The sequence below is a fragment of the Aethalodelphis obliquidens genome, unplaced genomic scaffold, assembly GCF_003676395.1.
Source record: "Aethalodelphis obliquidens isolate GAN/ISIS:26980383/991018 unplaced genomic scaffold, ASM367639v1 scaffold67, whole genome shotgun sequence".
Lineage (NCBI taxonomy): Eukaryota > Metazoa > Chordata > Mammalia > Artiodactyla > Delphinidae > Aethalodelphis > Aethalodelphis obliquidens.
The window spans coordinates 9,354,089-9,377,534 of NW_020838011.1; the positions used below are offsets into that span (position 1 = coordinate 9,354,089).

Below are 23,446 nucleotides of genomic sequence, written 5' to 3' on the forward strand. Positions count from 1 at the left end.
TATACACAATGGAATATTACTCAGCCATAAAAAGGAATGAAATTGGATCATTTGCAGAGACGTGGATGGACCTAGAGACTGTCATACAGAGTGAAGTAAGTCAGAAAAAGAAAAACAAATATTGTATATTAATGCATATATGTGGAATCTAGAAAGATGGTGCTGATGAACCTATTTGCAAGGCAGAAATAGAGACCCAGCTGTACAGAAGAAATGTATGGACACCAAGGTGAAATGAATTGGGAGACTGGGATTGACATATATACACTAATATGTATAAAATAGATAACTAATGAGAACCTGCTGTGTAGCACAGGGAACTCTACTCAATGCTCTGTGGTATCCTAAATGGGAAGGAAATCCAAAAAAGAGAGGATATATGTATACATATTGCTGATTCACTTCACTGTACAGGAGAAATTAACACAACATTGTAAAGCAACTATACCCCAATTAAAAACAAAAAAAATAGATAACCAACAAGGACCTGCTATATAGCACAGGGAACTGTGCTCAATACTCTGTAATAACCTAAATGGGAAAAGAATTTGAAAAAGAATAGATACATGTATATGTATAACTGAATCACTTTGCTATACATCTGAAACTAACACAGCATTGTTAATCAACTATACTACAATATAAAATTTTAAAAATTCATAAATTTTAGTATTTGAGAATGCACCAGATTCTTAAAGCAAAAAGGCACAACTGCATCTGTGACGTTAAAGATGAAATAGTCAATTACACGTTCAAGTTCACATACTCAACATACAAATGTGCATAGTGTGTGGATACATTTTGTGGGTACAGGAGATTTGAATGTGATACAGAAAAGCTTAACTTTAACAAGTCTATTGGCTACCATTTAACGAGTTGTACTTTGCTACATTCTAGACATTAGGTGTTTGATAGACCTTTGTGATGGACCAGCAGGAACAAGTTGCCGATGCTTCTATCGGGTAATTGGAGTAACTGTCCTTTCATTTTTAATTTCATGCTGCAAATTTATAATATTGGGAGTATTAAATTACCTCATATCTAAATTGGGGATAATAAAAGTATTGCCTCATGGGTTGATTCTGAATATTAAAAGAGTTAATTAATATACGTAAACTGCTTAGAACAGTATCTAGCGCATCGTAAGTGCCACTCTGCTTCTGTGCTTTGAGTATTGCTGTTAAAAGCTGTCTACCCCCAATTAACACCAAATCTAAGGAATACATACTGTGGGGATCCTGATGAAGGACGCTTGTCAGGGTGAAGATGATCTTTGCATTGCAGATCAACATGATGAGAAGAGGGATGATGAAGAGGCAGGTGAAGGTGAAAAAGTTATAAAAGGCTTGATGCCACCATTGTGGAAAACTGCAGTGTGTTACACATTGAGAGAAACCTTCTGTCTGTCCAGAGTCATCTTCTAAATGGATCATCCTGAAGATGTATAACTGTATAAGAAAATTTTTAAAAAAGTGATGTTGCTTATTTTCAAACAGTATTTGCAAGTTTTCTTGAAAGTTTTCTCTTCTGTATTCTGCTAACCTTCTAACATGTTGTTGCCCAAAGCAACTGCTAAGTATCTTGATATTCTTTTGGCATTTCTACAAAAAGTTATAAGTGGATTTTTACTTAAAATATGTTTGGGTAATGTGAATGGATCTGTAGGATTTTGGATTTCTTTTGCAATTATTTCAACCTCGCAGCACAATCATCAACCAAAGATTTAAACCTTGTTTGTATTTCAATTTCAGATGCTATTATGCTGAGTAAACTTTTTGCGAGTGATTTTGCAAGTGATTTTATTGTTATATCCTCAGCACATAAAACTGTGTCTGGTATTTAGAATATACCCTCAAAATACAAATTTAGATTTTATTTTTGAGACAAAATCTCATTAAAATGGTCATAAAACATGAACAGTTTACAGAAAAGATATAACAGTGGCCCTTAATCATATGAAAAGACGTTCAACCTCACTTATGAGAGCAGTGCCAACCAATTAAGGCTACAATGATATGCTATCTTCCACTATCAAGATTGGCAAAATTAAAAAAAAAATAGCACACTTTCATGGTAAGGCTGTAGGGAAACAGGGACTCATACATTGCTAATGGGAATGCAAATTGGTACAACCATTAAGGAGGGGAATTTGGCAATAACTAGCATAACTACATATGCATTTACCTTTGACTCAGCAATCTGACATTCAGGAATTTACCCTGAAGATACACCCCCACTTTCATTATATGAAAATACATATGCACAAGATTATCCATTGATGCATTGCTTATAACTGAAAAACATTGAAAATAATCTAAATAACAATTCATTGAATAGTAACTGAATAAACTACAGTTGGCCACACAATGGGGTGCTGTACAATTGTAAAAAAAGAGTAAGGGTAACTTGTGTGTGTGTGTGTGTGTGTGTGTGTGTGTGTGTTTGCGTGTGTACACATAAATACATTTATTCCAGCTCTGCCTGTGGAGAGAGCCTAGGAATAATGACATCTGAGTAGCAATGAGCACACCCAGCACTCCAGCACCCAGATCTTGTTTTCTAAGTATCATTCTCTATCAGAAGGAACCAGACCTAACTGGAGAAATGGGTGATCCCAAGGCTGTGGAAAGCAAAGTACAATATGTCCTTGGAACAGCTGTTGTGCTGAAAAGTCAGGAAATGCCCAGAGAATGATGGAGCATGTGAAAAATGTTCAGGCACCAGCTTGAAAGAGCTTCAGTTGGCCAAATCTGGGATAGTTTAAGCATGAAAACAAACAAACACTGATAGAAAACAATGATAAACTATCGAATAAAGAAAGAAACCATGACTCCATGCTGATATAAATTACAAACCAACAACGACAAATAAATGGAGAGAGGAAAAAGCTCTTTACTGTAGAAAGTCAATTAATAAATGTAAAAGGTATAGTGGAAGTAGTGATTACCATTTTGTAATCACTATAATAATAATTGATTCAGGCAAGAATCACCAATGGATGGTAAAAATATGGGTGTAAGTTTGAGGAGAGTAGTTTATTTATATCATCTCAAAGTATCTACCTGCAGGATACATGTCATTATAACGTTATTATAAAATAATAACTTTACTAGTCAAGAAATAACCAAATAATTAACATTGCCAATAATGGGACCAATTGACAGTTTCTGCTTCCTTCTAGAATGTGCTGCTGTGTCACCTCTTAGGTATTTTTTGCTAAAAGTGTGTGGATGAAGAATGTCACCTACCATATCAGTAAACAAAGAATGTTGTGGCCATCAAGCCATAGCCCCTGCAACCACCCCCGACTGTGCACACTGAGGGCATTCAGGATGGAAAAAGGCAGGATACTGGCTCTAGATAGTTAAGGTGCATTTCAAAGGGATGATTTCAATAAGTCTGGACTCTTGCACCTTCCCATACTTAGAAAAACACTAAATTCATTAACTTGAGATATATCATTTTTCTTTAATTAACAATAATCTTTTGATGTTCCGACTACCTGTTTTTTGTTGCAAAACAACCTATACATCCTGGCTCCTCCCTTGCTTCTTGGGAATATTACCTCAGAGTTATCTGAGAGGCTGTCTTCTGGGCTTACGTCCTCAGAAAATCTACTGAATAAAACATAATTCTCAACTTTTAGGCTGTACACTTTTTTTCAGTCGACAAGTGCATAACCTGAATCTACCCACGAGCAAACATCAGACAAACTCAAATTGAGGGGCATTCTACAAAATAATTGGCCTGCACTCTTCAAAAATGTTAGCATCATGAAATTCAAAGGAAGACCAAGGAATGGTTCCAGTTTAAAGGAGACTAAAAAGACATGGCAACTGAATCCCTCGCATAATCTTGGATTTTCTTTTGCTAAAAGGGATATTATTGAGACAGCGAGTGAGATATGGATAAGGTATATAGATAAAAAATAGCACTGTATTAGTGATAATTTCCTGATTTTGATAATTAGTACTGTGGTTATGTGCTAGAAAAAACACAATGAAGTATTGAAAGGGACGTCATGTCTGAACTTACTTTTAAACAATCCAGAAAAAAATGTACACAAGAGAGAGAATAAGGCAAATAAACAAATGTAGTAAAATGTTAATATTTGGGGAATCAAGGGAAAGGTATCCTAGAAATCTTTGTATGATTCTTGCAACCTTTCTCTAAATGTGAAATTATGTTAAAAAAAGAACAAGTTGAGTTAACTATTAAGGAAACGTTGCAAGTGGTTTTCAAAAACAAGTTTTAGTGGACATTTATTTATTCTTTCCCCATCCATCAAGCACATTTCTGACTTCGTCATTTCCAAGATTTTCTACTGAAAAACTTCGTTTTACCATGAAACATTAAAATGAAAAGAGTGCCCAAGCACTTAAAAACTGATAGCAAGTTAATTCAAGCAAAAATGTTACAGGATTTTTTAAGCAAATGAGGGAGAGTATACATTTTCATTAGTTTTGATTAAATTAGTAAATTTAAATTACATTTAATTAACTTAATAGGCCCAGAATTTCTTTCCTTTTGGGGAGGGCTGGAGTGGGAGTAGATTATGCCTTAAAAAAAATACTGTTTTTCCTCTTTGCTTGTAGAGTAGAAAAATTTTACTAAATGTAAAATATAATAAAATATATACAAATGTAATAAAATGTAAGTAAGTATAATACAAAATATAAACCTATTTCTTTTATTTGTAGTTAAAATGTTGATTTTCAGTTTCAGATCTTTTCAGCGTCTAGGGCAAAAAAGAATTTTAAAATCAATCCACTAGAGGACGCCAATGATCATATTATCTACCTTAAGTCGAAACGACATACATTCAGCTAATTCTATTTTATGATCCAGACCAACTTTTTCCACATTACAAAGTGACCCTTTCAGTTTTTCCATACTTCTTTGCAAACTGACCTTTAAAGTTCAGTTTGAATTTGACTCAACAGGTGTTGTGAGTTGAAATCCTTGGTAGAGTTCCTTCGCATAGAATCGGAGAGTCCTATATTTCTTAAAAATCTTTTTCTCTCTACCTCTCCAATCAGCCTTGGAACCAGATGACCCGAATTTGATTTTCTGCTCTGCACTGAGTCACATTTTCACTTTAATATTTCACGTTTTTAAGTTATAACGATGAAACTTTCAATAAAATTGACTTTATAGTACTATGATTTGAATTTGGTTGTCATCTTTATTTATGTAACAAATGTTACTTTTTAAAGCAACTCCTTGGTCAAAAAACTATACTAGGCACACTCTGTTGTAAAAGATGACCTTCATATATCCTGCCATCAGGGAATTAAATTTTTGGTAGGGGAGATATAGCATGTATGTGACATCTGTAATACAAGATAGACTGTGATAAGTTCCCAAGGAGAAGTATCGTGTTATGAAAATTCAGAATCTTACTTGTCCATAAATTAATTTGTTTTAGGCTTGGTTCCGTTTATTTTCAGCTCCAAGGCCATGTTCATTTGAATGATTAATATAAGGTTCCACTTTACTTCCTGTGGTTCTTTTGTCCTTGGATCATATTTTTAAAATTTTATGTTTCTTTACTCTCATGCCTGGCCCCAGTTCTCATCAGTGTTTGCTTTATTTTGCCCTCAACAATAGCAATCTGTTTTCCATATTTACGGTCCTTGCAGATGCTATTCCTCATAGCATATTATTTTTAACCTTCACCTTACCCACACTAGTGACAACATGACCTAATCTTTTCCAAAGGTGATTAACTTTAGATGATGTGCTTCAGGTTCCTCTCATCTATAAAAGGGAGATATTAATAGTATCTGCCTCTAGGAGCTGTCATGACAATAACAAGAGAATACTTGCACTTAGAGTAGTGCCTGGCACACAACACTATGTAAATTATAATCATTATTAAAATAAAAATTTAGAGGCACACAACTTATAAATATGTATCTCATATATATGATATATATGTGTGTGTGTGTGTCTGTGTTTTTTGGCCGTGCCACGGGGCATGTGAGATCTTAGTTCCCTGACCAGGGATTGAACCTGTGCCCCCTGCATTGGGAGCACAGAGTCTTAACTGTTGCACTGCCAGGGAAGACCCTCTGATCTCTCTCTCTTCTTTTTTCAATAATTTGTAAGAGTCTTTTTTTTTAATTAATTACTTTTTGTCTGCTTTGGGTTTTCGTTGCTGCGCACAGGCTTTTCTCTAGCTGTGGCAAGCGGGGGCTACTCTTTGTTGTGGTGCGCGGGCTTCTCATTGCGGTGGCTTCTCTTGTTGCAGAGCATGGGCTCTAGGTGCACTGGCTTCAGTAGTTGTGGCACATAGGCTTAGTTGCTCCGCGGCATGTAGGATCTTCCTGGACCAGGGATCAAACCTTGTCCCCTGCATCGACAGGCGGATTCTTAACCACTGAGCCACCAGGGAAGTCCGTCCCTCTGATATCTCTTAACTATCTATTCTCACCTTAAGATTTTCCTGTCTTTTTCTTCTTCAGCCTCCTACAGGAAGAAAGAAAATAGACAATATTGTATAGTGCGATATATTGTAGTCATTAAAAACTCTGGGTATGGAGCTAACTGGATGTACTGACATCTCCACTTACTAGATGGTAATCTTGGCCATGTTACATCACATTCATAATCTTAGTTTATTCATGAATAAAATAAAGATAATAATTGTATCTAATTTATACGGTTATTGGGAGCCTTACATGAAGTAATGAACACAGAAGGGAGTTCCCTGGTGGCCTAGTGGTTAGGATTCTGGGCTTTCACTGCTGCGGCCTGGATGCAATCCCTGCTTGGGGAGCTGAGACCCCTCAAGCCGTGCAGCATGGTTGAAAAAAACAAAACAAGACAAAACAAAAACACAATACAGAAGAGGGACTTTCCTGGTGGTCCAGTGGTTAAGACTCTGCACTCCCAATGCAAGGAGCCCACGTTCGAACTAGATTCCGCATGCTGCAACTAAAAGATCCCTCATCCCGCATGCTGCAACTAAAGATCCCACAGGCGGCAAAGAAGATCCCTCATGCCTCAACTAAGACCTGGCACAGCTAAATAAATAAATATTAAAAAAAAACCCACAGAAGCATTTAGCACAGTTCCTGGCACATATTTATGTACTGAATAACTATTATTTATCAAAATCATCATCATTATTGTTATTTTTGCTATTAGCATGCTATTACTATGTTCCAGTACTGTTTTGGGCATATTGTACACGTGTAACGAGTATTTATTGAATGTAAACTGCTTGTCAAGTTCAGAAGTGCATTCTAGCCCTGTAAATTCTGTGTGTAACAGGCAAGCCTCCACATTTATTCAGACCACATGTCTTCACACCAAAGAATAAAGGATTGCTCATATACAACAGACCCTCCAAATCTGTGGGTTCCACATCTGCAGATTCAACCAACTGCAGATGGAAAAATATTTGGAAAAAAAATTTCAGAAAGTTCCAGAAAGCAAAACTTGAATTTGCCAAGCTCCAGCAACTATTTACATAAAACTTACATTGTATTTACAATTACTTACCTAGCATTTACACTGTATTAGGTATTATAAGTAATCTAGATTTAAAGTATATGGGAGGATGTGCGTAGGTTACATGCAAATACTATGCCATTTTATATAAGGGACTTGAGCATCTGGGAAATTTATTATCTGCAGCCACGGGGTGGGGTAGGGGGAGAGGGAGGATATCCACGAACCAATCCCTCAGGACACTGAGGGATGTCCATATCTTCCCTGCAGGCCTGGGTTACCTATAGAATTAAAAAGCTGTCAACATGTAATTCACCCTAGTAACACAGATAAACTAATGATGTGAACTCTATCTGCAAATAATTTGCTGCTCTGGAGTTCTTGTGGTCTTAGGTGACTGTCATTGCAAACCTTATTATTTTAAATTAGATATGGACACATCTAATTCAGGAAATATTTTCTTCTTAACATGCACTTACTAGCCTAACCATAGCCGGTTTTAAATCCTTTCAGATTCTGTTTGTTGCCTTGCCTCCCCTCCACTCCTCTCCTCTCCCCTGCCCTTCCCTTCCCTTTCTTTTCCCTTCCTTTTCTTCCTCACCCTTCCTCTCTTTCTTCCTTTCTTATCCTGCTTTTAGACACGATACTTCCAAGAGTGGAATCATTGTGCTCTGGCATATAGAGCTTTCAGAGTGAGTAGGACAGCTTGGTGACTAGGGAGTATATTGGCCAAATTTACTTATCAGTCAGAATAAATGTCATAATTTGAGAAATATGAAGTAATCTTTATATAAGCAATTTTCTTTGCTGTTTCTTAAATAATTATTAGATTTTCATACTCATATTTCCTTATTATTATTTTCTCCTGACTTCAAAAACCCTGTTATGAAGGAAGTAATGAAGATAGGAAAAGAGGAAGGAATGAACATTGAGTGTTTAAGTATAGTCTTGTACTGGATGATTTTATATATCTTGTTACAATTGAAAATTACAAAAGAATTGTAATTCTTTACAATTACCCTTTTAAACTTAGTTAACTAATTTACTTGGATAGCTGGTAAGAGACAGCATTGAGATCTGAAACCAGCTTTGTTTAAATCCAGTATCCATGCTATTTTGACTATCCCATTGCCTTTTAGACTTGCAATGGGATCTGAGGTCTTCAGAGACTATGACCAAGCAGAGGACTGGGGCTCCTTTATCCCTATTTGACCAGAGCAAGTCCACTTATATCTGTTTCATTTACTGAAGCTCCACATAGAATTCCGTTTTAAAAGAAAATTCCATTACTAGCAAAAAGTATGACATTTTGGCCACACTATGCTAAAACTTCTGAAAATATATCCCCAAATCATCACAGAACACTGAGGTTATTAGGAGGTGGAAAAACAAGGTGGTCAGTTTGAAATTTGGTCATTCTGAGCTCTAGCAAAATGTCATAAATTCTTAGATTCCTGGCAATGTGACAACTAGCTCGTTAGTTTATTTCTTCATTCAACTTAGGTATGAATTACTCAAGTGATAGAATATCAATATATGCACCAAAAGATGAAGATAAAAGTCATCCTTTCAATGTAAATTGGCCACGACAGGATGCGCCTTTGTCAATGGGCTTCTTCGTGGAGCATTGTGAAGCGTGAGGTGTACTCACTCTGTATCCCATGGTCTGGAAATAAAAAGCCCTCCCTACCTCTTGTCTTCCCCATCAAATACACATAACATTAGTCACAGGGTTGAAACTTCTTTTATTCAGAGAGAGAGCAGAGAGCTATTATAAAAAGATAAACTGGACTTAGTGAAGAGACAGGAGTCCAACAGGCCAAGTGGCATTGGGCAAACAATTAATCCCTTTAAACCAGTGCTTTTCAAACTGCGGGTTGTACCCATCAGTTGGTTGTAATCAGCATTAAAAAATGAAATGGAACAGAGTAGAATATTTATTTTATGAAAACTTTTCTCAGTTATAAGTGTGTGAGAGAGACAAAGTCTTTATGTAGTATGTATATCTTTCTGTTACTGTAAAAAAAGTTTGAAGGACATTGCTTTCCAAGGTTCTCTTTGTATGTTCTCTTATATGTGAAATGGGGACAATAACACAGCTTTTATGTACCTCACAGAGTCAATGTAAATACCAAATAAGATTCTGACTGTGTGGTTTTTCAGGAAACTTCAGCAAAGTGCTTTATAAATTTAAAGTGTTGCTGAAATCAAAAATGGGTCATTTGTTTTACAAAATGAAAGAGTACTACCATTTTCTGTGGCCCACATTCACACAAATCTCTCAGGTAGAGTAATGTATTTGAGCTCAGCCTATTACATGAAATTCCTAAACAATTCGAAAATTAATTTCATATTTTCTTTTCATTACATCAAGACAGATAAGTATTTGGCATTTTCTTTCTGTTATTGCTGTGATATACTTAGATGAAAATAATTGAATTAATACATCAATATTTTATTTATAGTCTCTGGGAGAGTCCTTTAAAAGAAAGTGAAATTCTGGGTTTGTGTTTGTTATTATCACAAATTGACTTATTTAGACTTTTGTTTAGACTTCCATTTGCATCAATATCCCAAATTACCAAATGCTTTCCAAATAGCTCTTTTACTAGCCTGCCTTCTCTCCCCCTTCAAACAAACAGACAGGCAGACAAACAAACCAACCCTTCTGTTCCCAACCTACCTGTCTATTTCCAATGGTTTTAAAACTCCTTGGCTAAAAATATTGGAACTTTATTTTACTTTGGTCTATTACTAACCCCCCTAAATCCAATTTGTTGCCAAGCTTTGTTTTTTTGGTTGAAAAGTCCCTCATAAATACTATCAACCTCCTCTAACACCATCCTAGCCTCCAACCTAACTACCTCATCACCAGATGACCTGAAAAGGCTTCTTTGCCTCTCTCCACTCTATTTGGTTTATGTAATTTTCTCAAAACTTTTTTGTTAAAAATCATTTTAATAATGTACAACATGATGGCTACAGTTAACACTGATGTATGATGTCTAGAAAAGTTGTTGAGAGTAAATCCTAAGCATTCTCATCACAAGGAGAAAATTTTTTTTTCTTTTTACTGTATCAATATGAGATGATGGATGTTAGCGGAACCTATTGTGGTAATCATTTCACAATATATGTAAATCAAACTATCATGCTGTATCCCTTAAACTTATACAGTGATGTATATCAATTATTTCTCAATAAAACTGGAAATAAGAAAAAAAAAGCAAAAAAAAAATTTTACTCCTTGCACAGGACTCATGAAGGCTATATGGCTTCTGCATTATTTTCAGAATTTCCCCTGGATATTGGTGTCTTCTGTTATATACATCCATTCCACCCCCAATGATTGATTCATTTATCCAAACTTTTTTTTTCTTTCTTTCTTTCTTTTTTTTGTAAAAGGTGAAAGGTCTACTTGATCTGGAGAGAAACGGGAGCATCCAAACATTTAAAATTTCTATTTTTGTTGGGTATCTCATTGTGTACTGTGAATATTAAGTTGAACATAACAGTCTTCACTGTTGTAAGAGCAAATACCATAATGGAAAAGACAAACAAATACATAATCATAATATTTTCTGACAAAGAAATAATGTGCCATGAGGTTAAAGGAAAGACAGCAACCACCAAATCTAATTTCCTGCTACTCTCAACTCTCAGTCTTTCACTTCAGCCAAACAAGTCTCCTATGAAAATTAATCACTTTTCAACCTTTGCTGAGAAATATATGTGAACCTTGGCTTACTTTTTCCATCCAAACATCATTCATCTTTAAAAACTCAGTTCATCCTTCTTTTACCCTAAAACCTTCCTTCACCATTTCAACTCTTGTTCATCTCTCTCTCTCTTCTTACACTTCTAGTACATTTAAAAACTTTTTGGTACATAGTTATATTCATTTTATGTAAGTTTTGTCTCTACAACTGAATGACACTTTCTTTGAGGGCTGTTTCTTTGTTTCATCAGTACTGGGCTCAGTGTTAGGAACCTAACTTGTGTTTATCTTTTCTAAGAAAACTGGACAATACACAGCACTCCTACTTTAAAGAAGTACAATGGAAAATTTCAGAACATAAGCCTTTGCTAAGCAACCTCATTTTAAGTGACATATTTGCTAAACTAATTCTTGTATATGCAGTCACTGTGAGAATAATTGTAATATGCTTTTTTTCCAGGGGAATGAAAGCATTTTGGTTTTTCCCATTTCTTCTTCAATAAAACACACACTGATGTACAAAAAAATGTTAAGTGAGGAATTGGTGGGAGAATTTAGATATCTAGCTTTCTAGTGCAAGAAAATGCACTAGGAAGAGAGAAAAAAAATTTTTTGAGGGTTACAAATATTCAGATTTTATTATAAATTAATAATAAATTCAGATTTTGTTATAAATTATAAATATTCAGATTTTATTATAAATAAAATACTATTTTTTTAAACATAAAAGAATGCCAAGTGTTGCTTTTTATTTACTACCCTGGAGAGCAAGACTGTAGATTTTAAGGCAAATAGCTAAAGTGAAGGCACATGGAAAAGGGCCACAGTTAGAATTAAAAGGGAAATTTTCAGGGAATAGCTATGTATGTTCCCTGTGACACCCAGCATTCTGCCGCAGCCACCTTGTCAATTTTATTAATAAAATACAGGTAACTAGAACTATACAATAAAATAATGACTATATTGCAGGAGTGTAATTAAGGTATCATCTGATAAATAACTTTTATTTTAAAAGTAAGATTCTGCTTATGTGTCCTGGCTATTGTAAATAGAGCTGCAATGAACATTGTGGTACATGACTCTTTTTGAATTATGGTTTTCTCAGGGTATATGCTCAGTAGTGGGATTGCTGGGTCACATGGTAGTTCTGTTTTTAGTTTTTTAAGGAACCTCCATACTGTTCTCCATAGTGGCTGTATCAATTTACATTCCTACCAACAGTGCAAGAGGTTTCCCTTTTCTCCACACCCTCTCCAGCATTTATTGTTTTTGATGATGGCCATTCTGACCGGTGTGAGGTGATATCTCATTGTAGTTTTGATTTGCATTTCTCTAATGATTAGTGATGATGAGCATTCTTTCATGTGTTTGTTGGCAATCTGTATATCTTCTTTGAAGAAATGTCTATTTAGGTCTTCTGCCCATTTTTTGGATTGGGTTGTTTGTTTTATTGATATTGAGCTGCATGAGCTGCTCATAAAGTTTGGAGATTAATCCTTTGTCAGTTGCTTCATTTGCAAATATTTTCTCCCATTCTGAGGGTTGTCTTTTCATCTTGTTTATGGTTTCCTTTGCTGTGCAAAAGCTTTTAAGTTTCATTAGGTCTCATTTGTTTGTTTTTATTTCCATTTCTCTAGTATATATGGACATAGATACACTACCAAATGTAAAATAGATAGCTAGTGGGAAGCAGCCGCATAGCACAGGGAGATCAGCTTGGTGATTTGTGACCACCTAGAGGGGTGGGATAGGGAGGGTGGGAGGGAGGGAGATGCAAGAGGGAAGAGATATGGGGACATATGTATATGTATAACTGATTCACTTTGTTATAAAGCAGAAACTAACACACCATTGTAAAGTAATTATACTCCAAAAAAATGTTAAAAAAATAAAAATAAAATTCTGTTTAAAAATATACCACACAGATGGAAAAGGAGAAAAGAAACAACAACGAATCCCCAAAATTTCACTGTGGCCTAAGACTTAACTGGAGTGAACCTGACCCATAGGCTAGATGGAAAACTACCTTAACAGTCTATCTTCAGTCCTTTTCCTGCAACCTTGACCAAAACGTCTGTTAGGATGTGGCCACTTAACAAGAGGAACTAGCTAGCAAACACTGATGTGAACACTTGGCAAGAAAGAGCCACGCTTCCTGTTATAAAAGAGGCCTGAGACGAGGAACGGAGTGGAAGCTTAGGAGAATGCCAGGTCAAAACACTGGTGAGTCAAATCTGGGATGCAAGGAGGAGATGGAAAGGGGAAGAACTAGGTTAGACCACCTCTCCGTCTCTGCCTTTCCGCAGCACAATCCCTGATGCCCTACAAGTACTCAGTAATTATGCAGCCCCTCATCAAAATGATCCATCCAGCTCAAACAGTTGCCAGAAGGTTTTAATGTCTTGCACTATTTAGTGAGTCCTGTGTGACAGTTTTTGTTTGTTTGTTGTTTTTATGCCACCTGGCCAGTTTAGAATGTCTAGATAAATTTCCATTTGTAGTGACAAGTTTTTGGAGAATCACAGTAAACTCTGACTTTACTTCTCGACACATCCTTGTACCCTGGGTTCACCGTAGAGTACATTTACAAGCATAGAGACAACTTGTTCATCTGTTATTAAAGGATCTTTGTCCTTTTCAAGAATGTGTCCTTTTCTTCAGAGATCTGACTGTTGAAAAGGCAGATTCTGCAGGTCAGTCAATCAGGTTGCCTCTGACGAAGACAGTCTGGAGAGATATCTGCTTTCTATAGGAGAGGGCCTTGCCTGAAGCAACAGTCTTATAGTTTTTCTAACAGCATGTTACAGTCTAGCCTACCTCCAGAAAAGCTCAAGTCAACCTCAGGGAAATGTTCAAATTTCCAAAAGTCTGAGATTTCCCACATTTCCTCTTTATTCAATGGCACATAGCTGCAAACTGCAAAACAACATACTAATCAAGTATAGTTCTCTCTAAGCTGCAATGACAGAAGACTCAAGAAGCCCCAAGTAAAACAAGGTATACGTACTTTCTACCTATGCAAATTTCATTGTTCCTAAAGGTTCTCTCAATTTACCATGTCAACCTGAGTGAAAGGAAAAGTAGATGGAAGAATAGAATGGGGATGTGGTCAAATTTGAGAATAGCTACATTTTCAGGGAGCATTTACTAGGTACCAGGGATTATGATAGACACTTTAGCACACTATTCATTTAATCATCACAAAAGGTGCATAAAGTAGGCATTACCTCCATTTTATAAATGAAGGAACTGAAACCCCGAGGGGTTAAGACATTTGCCCAAGGTAACAGAGTAGAGCCAGGATTAAATTCCACACTCTGACTTCCAGAACCCAAGCTCTTAGAGATAATACAATACTGCCTTTGACAAGACCTTCATTCAAGTTTATATAGGCAATCTGTGATCTCCATGTCCTAAAAAGTTTATGATACTGGTTTACCTGTGGTCCAGCAAAGATGCTACTGAGGAGCCAAGCCAAGCCAATCATGAGCTGTCCGAGCTTGTTGTTGCTTTTCACAGCTAGGGGCCTCGTGATGGCCAGAGAGCGGTCCAGGCTGATCACCACCATCACGAAGGCGGGGGCGTACATGGAGAAAAGCTTCAGATAGCTGAGGACTTTGCAGAGGAGTTCTCCAGCATACCATTGCACAGTGATGTTCCACATTCCGTCCAGTGGCATGACAATCAGAGTCTCCAACAGGTTGGCTAAGGTCAAATGTTTTAAAAGCACTTTCATTCTTGAGAGTTTTTTCCCTTTCTCTTTCCTTTGAGTCCACTTCTGAAGTTTCAACAAGAAAGAAGCATTGAAAGTTGTGGAGAGTAGAAAAAGGAAGAAAGTAACTGTCACTCGAATCTTTCCAGATAAGGTCAGTGTGGGGAGGTTGCCCTGTGTCAGCGGGATGCTGCTGTTGATTGCTGAGCAGTGATTTTGATTCTGTTCAGGAGAGGCACTGTTTGCCATCCTTCACGGCTGATATAGCTTCAAAACTTGTGTTTCTGGCACTTCTGATGTTTTAATTGTAATTGCACTCAAAGTCCTGTTTTATTTCAGCCTTCTTTAAAGAGAAACGTCACGGGTTTATATTTACGTCAAAATTTGTCCCTGAGATACTTTATATTTAAAGTGAAAGGTCAAGGTGAACTTGTTTTGTGGGCTTATAATCCAACAGAGTGCTGAAGCGAGCACACACTTTCTGAGGGCCAAATGTAACTGTAGTATCTCAGCAGATGGCCTGGTTTCCACCACATTTTTCTTAAGTGAAGAAGGACATTTGAAACTTAATTTTATATTTAAAATTCACTTATGATAGTGTTCAAATAACTCTAATGAAGAGATTTTCTAAAAACTATTACATGTCAATAGATGCAAAATGAAAAAGAAGAAAAATACTAAAAAAAGAACTTGATCCAGTTAAACTTTGTTGTTTTAAGAAACTAATATATTTCTCAAAAACGTTTGTTTTCTTTTCAATCGCAAACTGCTGAGCATTCAAACACTAGATAAATAGATTTATTTAAAACCATCCTCCACGAAACACCAAATTAATGCCTTAACAGTTAGAATCAATTTGATCTGATACAAATTGGGCTGCATTCAAATTTACCAGTTTTAACAGTCAGATTATCCATGCTTAAGTTAGAGTAAAATCATTAACTATTTTTTCTGTTATTGCCTTGATTTCATAATTGTCTAAATATTATACCTGCCATTATTGTGCATATTGCATAAGGTGACTAGGTATTGGAGAGAATACTGTATAAATGCTGTAACCACATCTATGTATGTTTATATATAATATGAATATTTGTTTATATCCCTTTATATGCAATCTGATTGTTTCACATTAGGGTCACTTAGAAACTTTCTCTGTGTTGTTGGTTTAACTTTCATGATGAGTGCTTGATGATGTTGTTTACTAATACTGGTATGACTTAGATTGGAATTTATTAAATCACCAGCTTGATTTGTCTTATGTCAACTAGTTTGCTTCTGTGGCAGCCAAAGAAGGAATAATGTTAAGAATAAAGGTGGCTATTTTAATTTAGATGGTCCATTCTTGTTGGTTCATTTATTTGTTTGTTCTGTCTTATATTCATTTATTTAATAAATAATTACTAAATACCTGCTATATATACTCTCTTGGCCTTAGCAGGTGATTAAAACGTGAATATGGGTAGGCTTCCCTCGTGGCGCAGTGGTTGAGAGTCCGCTTGCCAATGCAGGGGACACGGGTTCGTGCCCCGGTCCGGGAAGATCCCACGTGCTGGGGAGCGGCTGGGCCCGTGAGCCATGGCTGCTGAGCCTGCGCGTCCGGAGCCAAAACGTGAATATGGCATCAACCAGGCCCTGAAGGAACCTATTTGGTACTATAGAAGATTAGACAAGAGGACTGGATTTACCTTATGTGCCTCCTCAGTTCCTGCTGTGCTGGCTCCTGGGTCTTGAGCAGCTTAGACCAGTTGCTTACCTGGGTTCCCCTTTGGTTGTTACCACATGCCCAGAAATACTGGCTTTTCTCAATACTTCTACACTTGGATGAAATATTATACTGCAGGACATGAAATCTGGCTTCTTAAGTGCCTTTCTGAAGGATCTATAAATATTTTCAAATGGATTATTTTGGTCCTGAAATAAACTACTTTAGAAAAATTAGTGGGAGGAATAGATGAATCAGAAATCAAGAGGCATGTGTTTTTTAGAAAAATGTAACAATGCATTTTTAAGCAGAAATATAGCATAAGTATACAGTTCATGCTACTCATTATTTGTGGTAATTCTGTTCTACAGAGTTGCCATGAATTCTGAGTTAGTGAATACTGAACCGTTGCTCCTCGTGAAGATACAGGGTTAGGTTTCTCCAAGCCAAAAACATCATTTGCATCATACAGATTCATTTGCCAATGTCTTTGTAAAACAAGCCCAAACTCATCAGTGTTGAACACCTGCTCCTCCACATAACCCTTTTCCTGTATAACACAGAGCAGATATTTTTAAAATTCTGTAATATAATATTGTAAATCAACTATACTTCATTAAAAAATTCTTCCCAAGATGCAATGCCTGATTTGCAGAAATTGCCTCACCTGCAAGTGTGACATTTTTCACACTATATCACCTTTCAAAATGTGCAAACCGGTAACCATAAGTTTCTTTGGCTTTCAGTCTCATAACAGTGCTGTCCACTCTACTTTAAAAAATTAGCCCTTATCTCATGAATCCACAAATTTCACCACTTGTACATGTTTTCTGTGGTTTCATCACAAACTATAGATTTCACCTTAGCACTCTCCGAAGCAGCCTCATGTACAGATCAGAAAATTTCCTCTTCCTTTTTCTGGGTATACCATGGTTTTGAGTCATTGACATTGAACTCATGGGCAGAGCACTATCACTTTTGCCTGACAAGGCCCATATAACACATCCATTTTCTCCATAAGGCACATCACAGCCTTCTTGTGCTTAGGAACACTGGACAGGACTTCAGCAGTATGCTTGGGGGGCCATTTTAACAGTGAAATCACCAACAAAAAGCACAAACATGGTACTATACATACCATGAAAAATGTGGTACTAAATAAACCATGAAAAGGATGCTAGCTTGGAATATGAGAGCTGAAACAAGGAGGCAGAGCATTGCCTTTCTCATCCTTGGCTGGGAAATTGCACCATGGGCAACTCAAGTATTTCCCTATTCTGTGCATGTACATGCCTGGGAATAATCACAAAATCACTATGAATATGATTTTGGGGTTTGAAAGAAATTTTAGCAAATAGATATATTTGCAAATAATAAAGATCAACTATAAATAAGAATTGATGTCAAATAGAATAAAGAAAAATTAAAATTCCCACTAGAACTTCCAAATAATTTAAACTGTATTACAATGAAAATGTTCATAACATTAAAAATAATAGTGTTTTAATCTAGAAGTTCACAATACATTAAAATATATTTGTTGAACTTGAAGCTATTTTGATTTTATATAGAATATTGAAGGCATTTTTTTTCACATCTGAAACTTGTGAACATAAATTTTGTACCTACTGCATTAGCTATAGTAGGTTCCTTAAAATCAAACAGTCTTGATTATAACAATTTATTATTCTGAAAAACTCAAAAGACTTTGCATATATATCATGCCAGTTAATCTGATCGAGGCCATATGCTTGAGACAAAACAAAACAAGGTAACCATTGGATAGATTTTATAAATCTGAAAAGCTATTATATGTGGGTCAGCAACCTAAAGAATAAAGGAAAAAATGTTCACGGTAAAATCTGATTACACTGAGGTATATTTTTCCCTTGCCTTCTACATTTAGGGAAAGAAAAACTGACGCATAAAAGCTTCATTGTATCTTTCTGTTCTATTTCTTTCCCTTTCTCTTTGCAAGATTCAGCTTGGTTGAAACTTCTTCCAATATGTATTAGTCCATCAAAGTAAGAAAAAGGAAGTAAAGGAAGATAACAAAAGAAAGAAAGAAAGGAAGAAAAGAGAAAGAGAAAGAAAAAAGAAAGGAAGAAAAAGAAATGAAGGAAGGAAGGAAAGGAGAAAGAAAGAGAAAGAGAACTTATGACAAAGGCAAAAAGGTGATTGGGGGATGAAGTAGATGGATGGGGAGGGCATTCTCAGAAGCTGGAACAACATGCTCAAATACAATGTTAGGATATTCAATGTGGCTGGAAAAGGGAATCTGAGAACAGGACTGGAAAAGATGAAGCAGCCATCAGATCAGGAAAATCTATATTATATACTAAGAAGTCTGGGCTTTACCTATGCACAGCGTCTTGAAGGATGGAGTAATACGGTGTAGATATGGCCAGAAAGAAAAAGTGCACTTCAACAAACAGTACTTACTTGTAGTGTTATCTGTGTAATATTGAACTTACCTATTTAATAAACTTGGTAATAATTTATTTATATTCAGTGTATTGAGTTTTCACTATTATTTCGAAGTTCTCATCATGAACTCTTGCCAGATACTATTTATAGAAGAAATGCCTGAATCTGAAGAGACTCAGTAGTTAAGACACTGGTGCCAGATGGGGAGGCACCATTATCATTGACATTACCTGTTGTTTTGTCTCTCTTGTAGAGAGGGAAAGAGAGTCTATGATCACATAGTATACTATCATGCAGATTAGTTCACTTAAACCATCCTTATTTGGAACTGGCATACTTCTTAAATGTGCTAACAATGTAGCTGTTTTCATGTCAAATTATTTTCTAAACATAAATATTGAGTGTTTTGTACTTTTTCCCCCCACAGGAATTTTATATACCTGCTATACACAAGGAAATTAGATAAAGAGGAGTACTATGCCTTAAAGTATTAGTCCATCTTGCTTTTTTCCAAGATATCAAGATATACATAGTGTGACATTGTTTTATGGAAAATCTGATTAAGACAATAAACACACGAAAACATAGAATCTCTGTTGTGAAGTAATATGATTTTGAATAACATTATATTGATTCAGAAGATAGTACATTTTCCACTGGATAATGAACAACTTTTTTTTTTTGGTCTACCAGCATTCTTTTTCTGGAAAAGCCCTTCCCTGACCTGAGAAGCTATCAGTAAAAGGCCCCACCTCCTCCACCATGAGTGGTTCCCTGGGCCAATCATAGGCATCTCAGGACTTTTTTCTTTACTCAAGGCAATGGGTAGGAGGGCTCTGTTTTTGAGGGACTGTTAGCCTACCACTAAGGAAAATCTAAGTCTAGAGCCAATAGGCCTGTCTTTACCACCTTAGTGGGTAGTATCTGGCCATGAATGAAGACAGAGGAGAGGAAAGTTAAGATGTGGCTAGAGATCAAGACATTGTTTGAGCTCCTGGATCTAGCCTCAACTCTGCCATTTGTAGATCCTTATATTTTTAATTAAATGAGTCAATATATTTCTTCTTTTCACTTAAGCTACTATTAATTGAGTTTCTGTCACTTGCAACCAAAGAATTCTGGCCAAAATGCATACAGTTTTTTGTTTATTCTTAATTTCTAGACAATAAAAATATAGAAATATTAATTCTGCTATATTTATAACTCAAGGTATATCAAAATATTTTAAAACCAATCAAATAATAAACACACTCTATTAACTCATCCCAAAATTTTATGACAAATATTTCATTTTAGAATACTATGTTAGGCAGATACTTAGTTACAACTATATTACATAACATAGCATAGTTGTTATAAGTGTGGGCTCTGGAATTCAGTTGTCCGATTTTGAATCCCAGCTCAGCTAATTATAAACTCTCTGATCTTGACTTCTCCTTACCTCAGTTTCCTTATTTATAAAATTAAGTTTACAAGGGGACAATCCTCACAGGACTATGGTGAGAGTTCAATGTAATAATACATGTAAAGTGTGCCTGGCACATAGTAAGTGGTCTATGAATATTAGCTACTATTATTAATGCAATTATTCTTTGGGTCCTTGAAAAAAATTATATCATAATGAAGGCTATTATTGGTAGCTGTAGGAATGTCAGTGATGAAAAGAGAAGGGAAAACTGCTATAGAGATAGTGGTGGACTGCAGTCTCAGAAAGCACCCTGATGAAATCGTATTCCAGATAAAAGCCAACTGATCTGCTTATTTGGCAAGTTGGCATGAGGCATAACAGTGAATTTTATAGATATATATGCCATCATCTAGAATTTTTCTATATGGGCAAAAGGAAAGTAAAGTAGAAGCAACATTTTCATATTATTTATTCTGTTTGATAATTTGTATTGTTGAGGAATTTTAAGAGATTGGAGACATGTAATATGGTGTTATTGACATAGTGTATTTAAGCCTAATAATGAAATATAGCCCATGTGTCTGAGGATAATTTTACTATTGTATGTGTATATGTGAGAACTGTCTTCTACCTCACTTTCACATGAAAGAGAAATAGGGACAAATCAACAGTCATCAGCATACGTCAAGGGATCTATCAACGATTATCATGCTGTTGTGCGTCACTCAAGGTGAGGAAGCCATAAATAGAGAAGGGATTAGCGTTGGTACAAAGACTAGAAAGAAAACAGGTAGACAGATTTTCCTGAAAAATTTTTATAGTCTGTATTATTGCAACTCACTAGCCAAAAACCCACCAATATTGGGATCTTGTGGAGTCCATGTGATTCGGCAGGGGATTGTTTATACACTCGGAAGGCCCTTTTGATTTCCCAGCTCAACTACATCAGCCTACATCTGTATTTACTCTCCTTTTCAGACAAATGGATGTATTTGGTTCTTTCCAAGGTTAATCCCCCCATCTGTTCTTTGAATCAAGGACCTTGTTCTATGAATAATTGCTTTGTGTATTTGTTTTTTCCTAATATGTCTTCATTTCCTCCACTGTCATTTCTCTCCAGGCATATACATTTTTTTGTTCGTTTGTTTTTGGTCTTGCCTGCGTGAAAAATGACAAACTTTCTGGATTTTAAGACCTCCCCTATTGCCCTAATTATCTTTCTCTCATAGCTAAGTGACTTGAAGTAGTAGTCTATACTGAAGTTTCCAGTTTCTCATTCCATTCTCCACTTACTTCTTTTTTTATTTTAAAATTAAATTATGATTAACATACAGTATTATATGTTTCAGGTGTATAACATAGTGATTTGATTTTTTATACATTATGAAATGATCACTACTGTAAGTCCAGGTACCATCTGGCACCGTACAAAGTTGTTACAATATTATTGACTACATTTCCTATGTGTACGTTACAACCTTATTTATTTTATAGTTGGAATTTTGTATCTCTTAATCTCCTTCACCTATTTCATCTGTTCCCCCACCCCCTCCCCTCTGGTAACCACCAGATTGTTCTCTGTTCCTATAAGTCTGCTTCTGTTTTGTTTTGTTTTTCAGATTCCACATATAAGTGAAATCATATGGTAATTGTTGTTCTGTCTGGCTTATTACACTTAGCACAATACCCTTCAGGTCCATCCATGTTGCTGCAAATGGCAAGATTTCATTCTTTTTTATGGCTGAATAATATTCCAGTGTGTGTGTGTGTGTGTGTGTGTGTGTGTGTGTGTGTGTGTGTGTGTACACCACATCTTCTTTATCTATTCACCTATTGATGGACACTTATGTTGCTTCCATGTCATATGGTAGTTCTATTTTTAAGTTTTTGAGGAACCTCCATACTGTTTTCCAAAATGGCTGCACCAATTTACATTCCCACCAACAGTGCACAAGGGTTTCCTTGTCTTCACATTCTCTCCATCACTTGTTTCTTGTCTTTTTCATAATTGCCGTTATGACAGGTGTGAGGTGATATCTCATTACGGTTTTGATTTGCATTTCTCTAATGATTACTGATGTTGAGCATCTTTTCATGTGGCAAGAATAGTATGCAATGGGGAAAAGACAGTCTCTTTAATAAATGGTTCTGTGGAAACTGGACAGCTACATGCAAAAGAATGAAGCTGAACCATTTTCTTACACTATATACAAAAATAAACTCAAAATGGGTTAAAGACTTAAATGTAAGACCTGAAACCATAAAACTCCTAGAAGAAAACATAGGCGGTAACCTCTTTGACATTGATCTTAGCAATATTGTTTTGGATATGTCTCCTCAGGCAAGGGCAATAAAAGCAAACATAAACGAGACTACAAACTAAAAATCTTTTACTCAGCTTACTTCTAAATGGTTTTTCCACCAGTGCACCTTTCCAAACTTTACCAATAAGCAATTGTTGAATTTGATAGACACTTTCCAGCACTTACCTTACTTGACCTCTTGATGTCATGTGTCACTAACCATCCCCTTTTTTTCTGATCCCTGGACCCCCGTGAGACCAATTTTTTATGCTTTTCTGTCTTTCTGATCTTTCTTATCTCTTACTGTTAGCCCTTTAAAAGCATGTATACCTGAGTTCTGTTACTTAGCTGCTTCTTATTTTATATACTTTATCTGAGCTATTGTATCCATACTCATGAATTTAACTACCACCCAGATGACAATGACTTTTAGGTATATATCTCTAGACAAACTCTTTCCTGAGCTCAAGGTTTTTATTTACAATGATATAATGGACATATGTACCTGGATATTCCACAGGCATCTCAAATTTAGCAAACCCCAAACTGAACTTTTACCCTCCTTAAACCTGCTCTTTCTCCTATATACCCTCTCTCCAGTTGCTCAGGGAATAATATAGAGTTAGCAGGTATAACTCCATTTTCTTCTTCCTCGTATCTAATCAGTCTCACAGTCCTGGTCACTCAACTGTCTTATGGTCTTTTCATTCTTACT

At 36.0% G+C, this 23,446-nt stretch overlaps 1 protein-coding gene and 1 long non-coding RNA gene across 3 annotated transcripts in view; one reads left to right on the plus strand and one right to left on the minus strand.

The window, feature by feature from the left end:
• Nucleotides 1-4,554, plus strand: part of LOC113611049 (uncharacterized) — a 27,209-nt gene extending 22,655 nt beyond the window's left edge. For both annotated transcript variants that reach the window (XR_003429337.1, XR_003429338.1), the window contains one exon: nt 898-4,554. This is a non-coding gene — a long non-coding RNA (uncharacterized LOC113611049). The remainder of the gene's footprint in view (nt 1-897) is intronic.
• GNRHR (gonadotropin releasing hormone receptor) overlaps nt 1-15,259 on the minus strand; it is a 22,712-nt gene extending 7,453 nt beyond the window's left edge. Inside the window, exons 1-2 of the mRNA XM_027089630.1 lie at nt 14,616-15,259; nt 1,229-1,448 (exon numbers count right to left, since the gene is read on the minus strand). Of these exons, the coding sequence (XP_026945431.1) occupies nt 1,229-1,448; nt 14,616-15,137 (742 nt within the window). The 5' untranslated portion in view covers nt 15,138-15,259. The remainder of the gene's footprint in view (nt 1-1,228; nt 1,449-14,615) is intronic.
• Nucleotides 15,260-23,446: the final 8,187 nt, after the last annotated feature.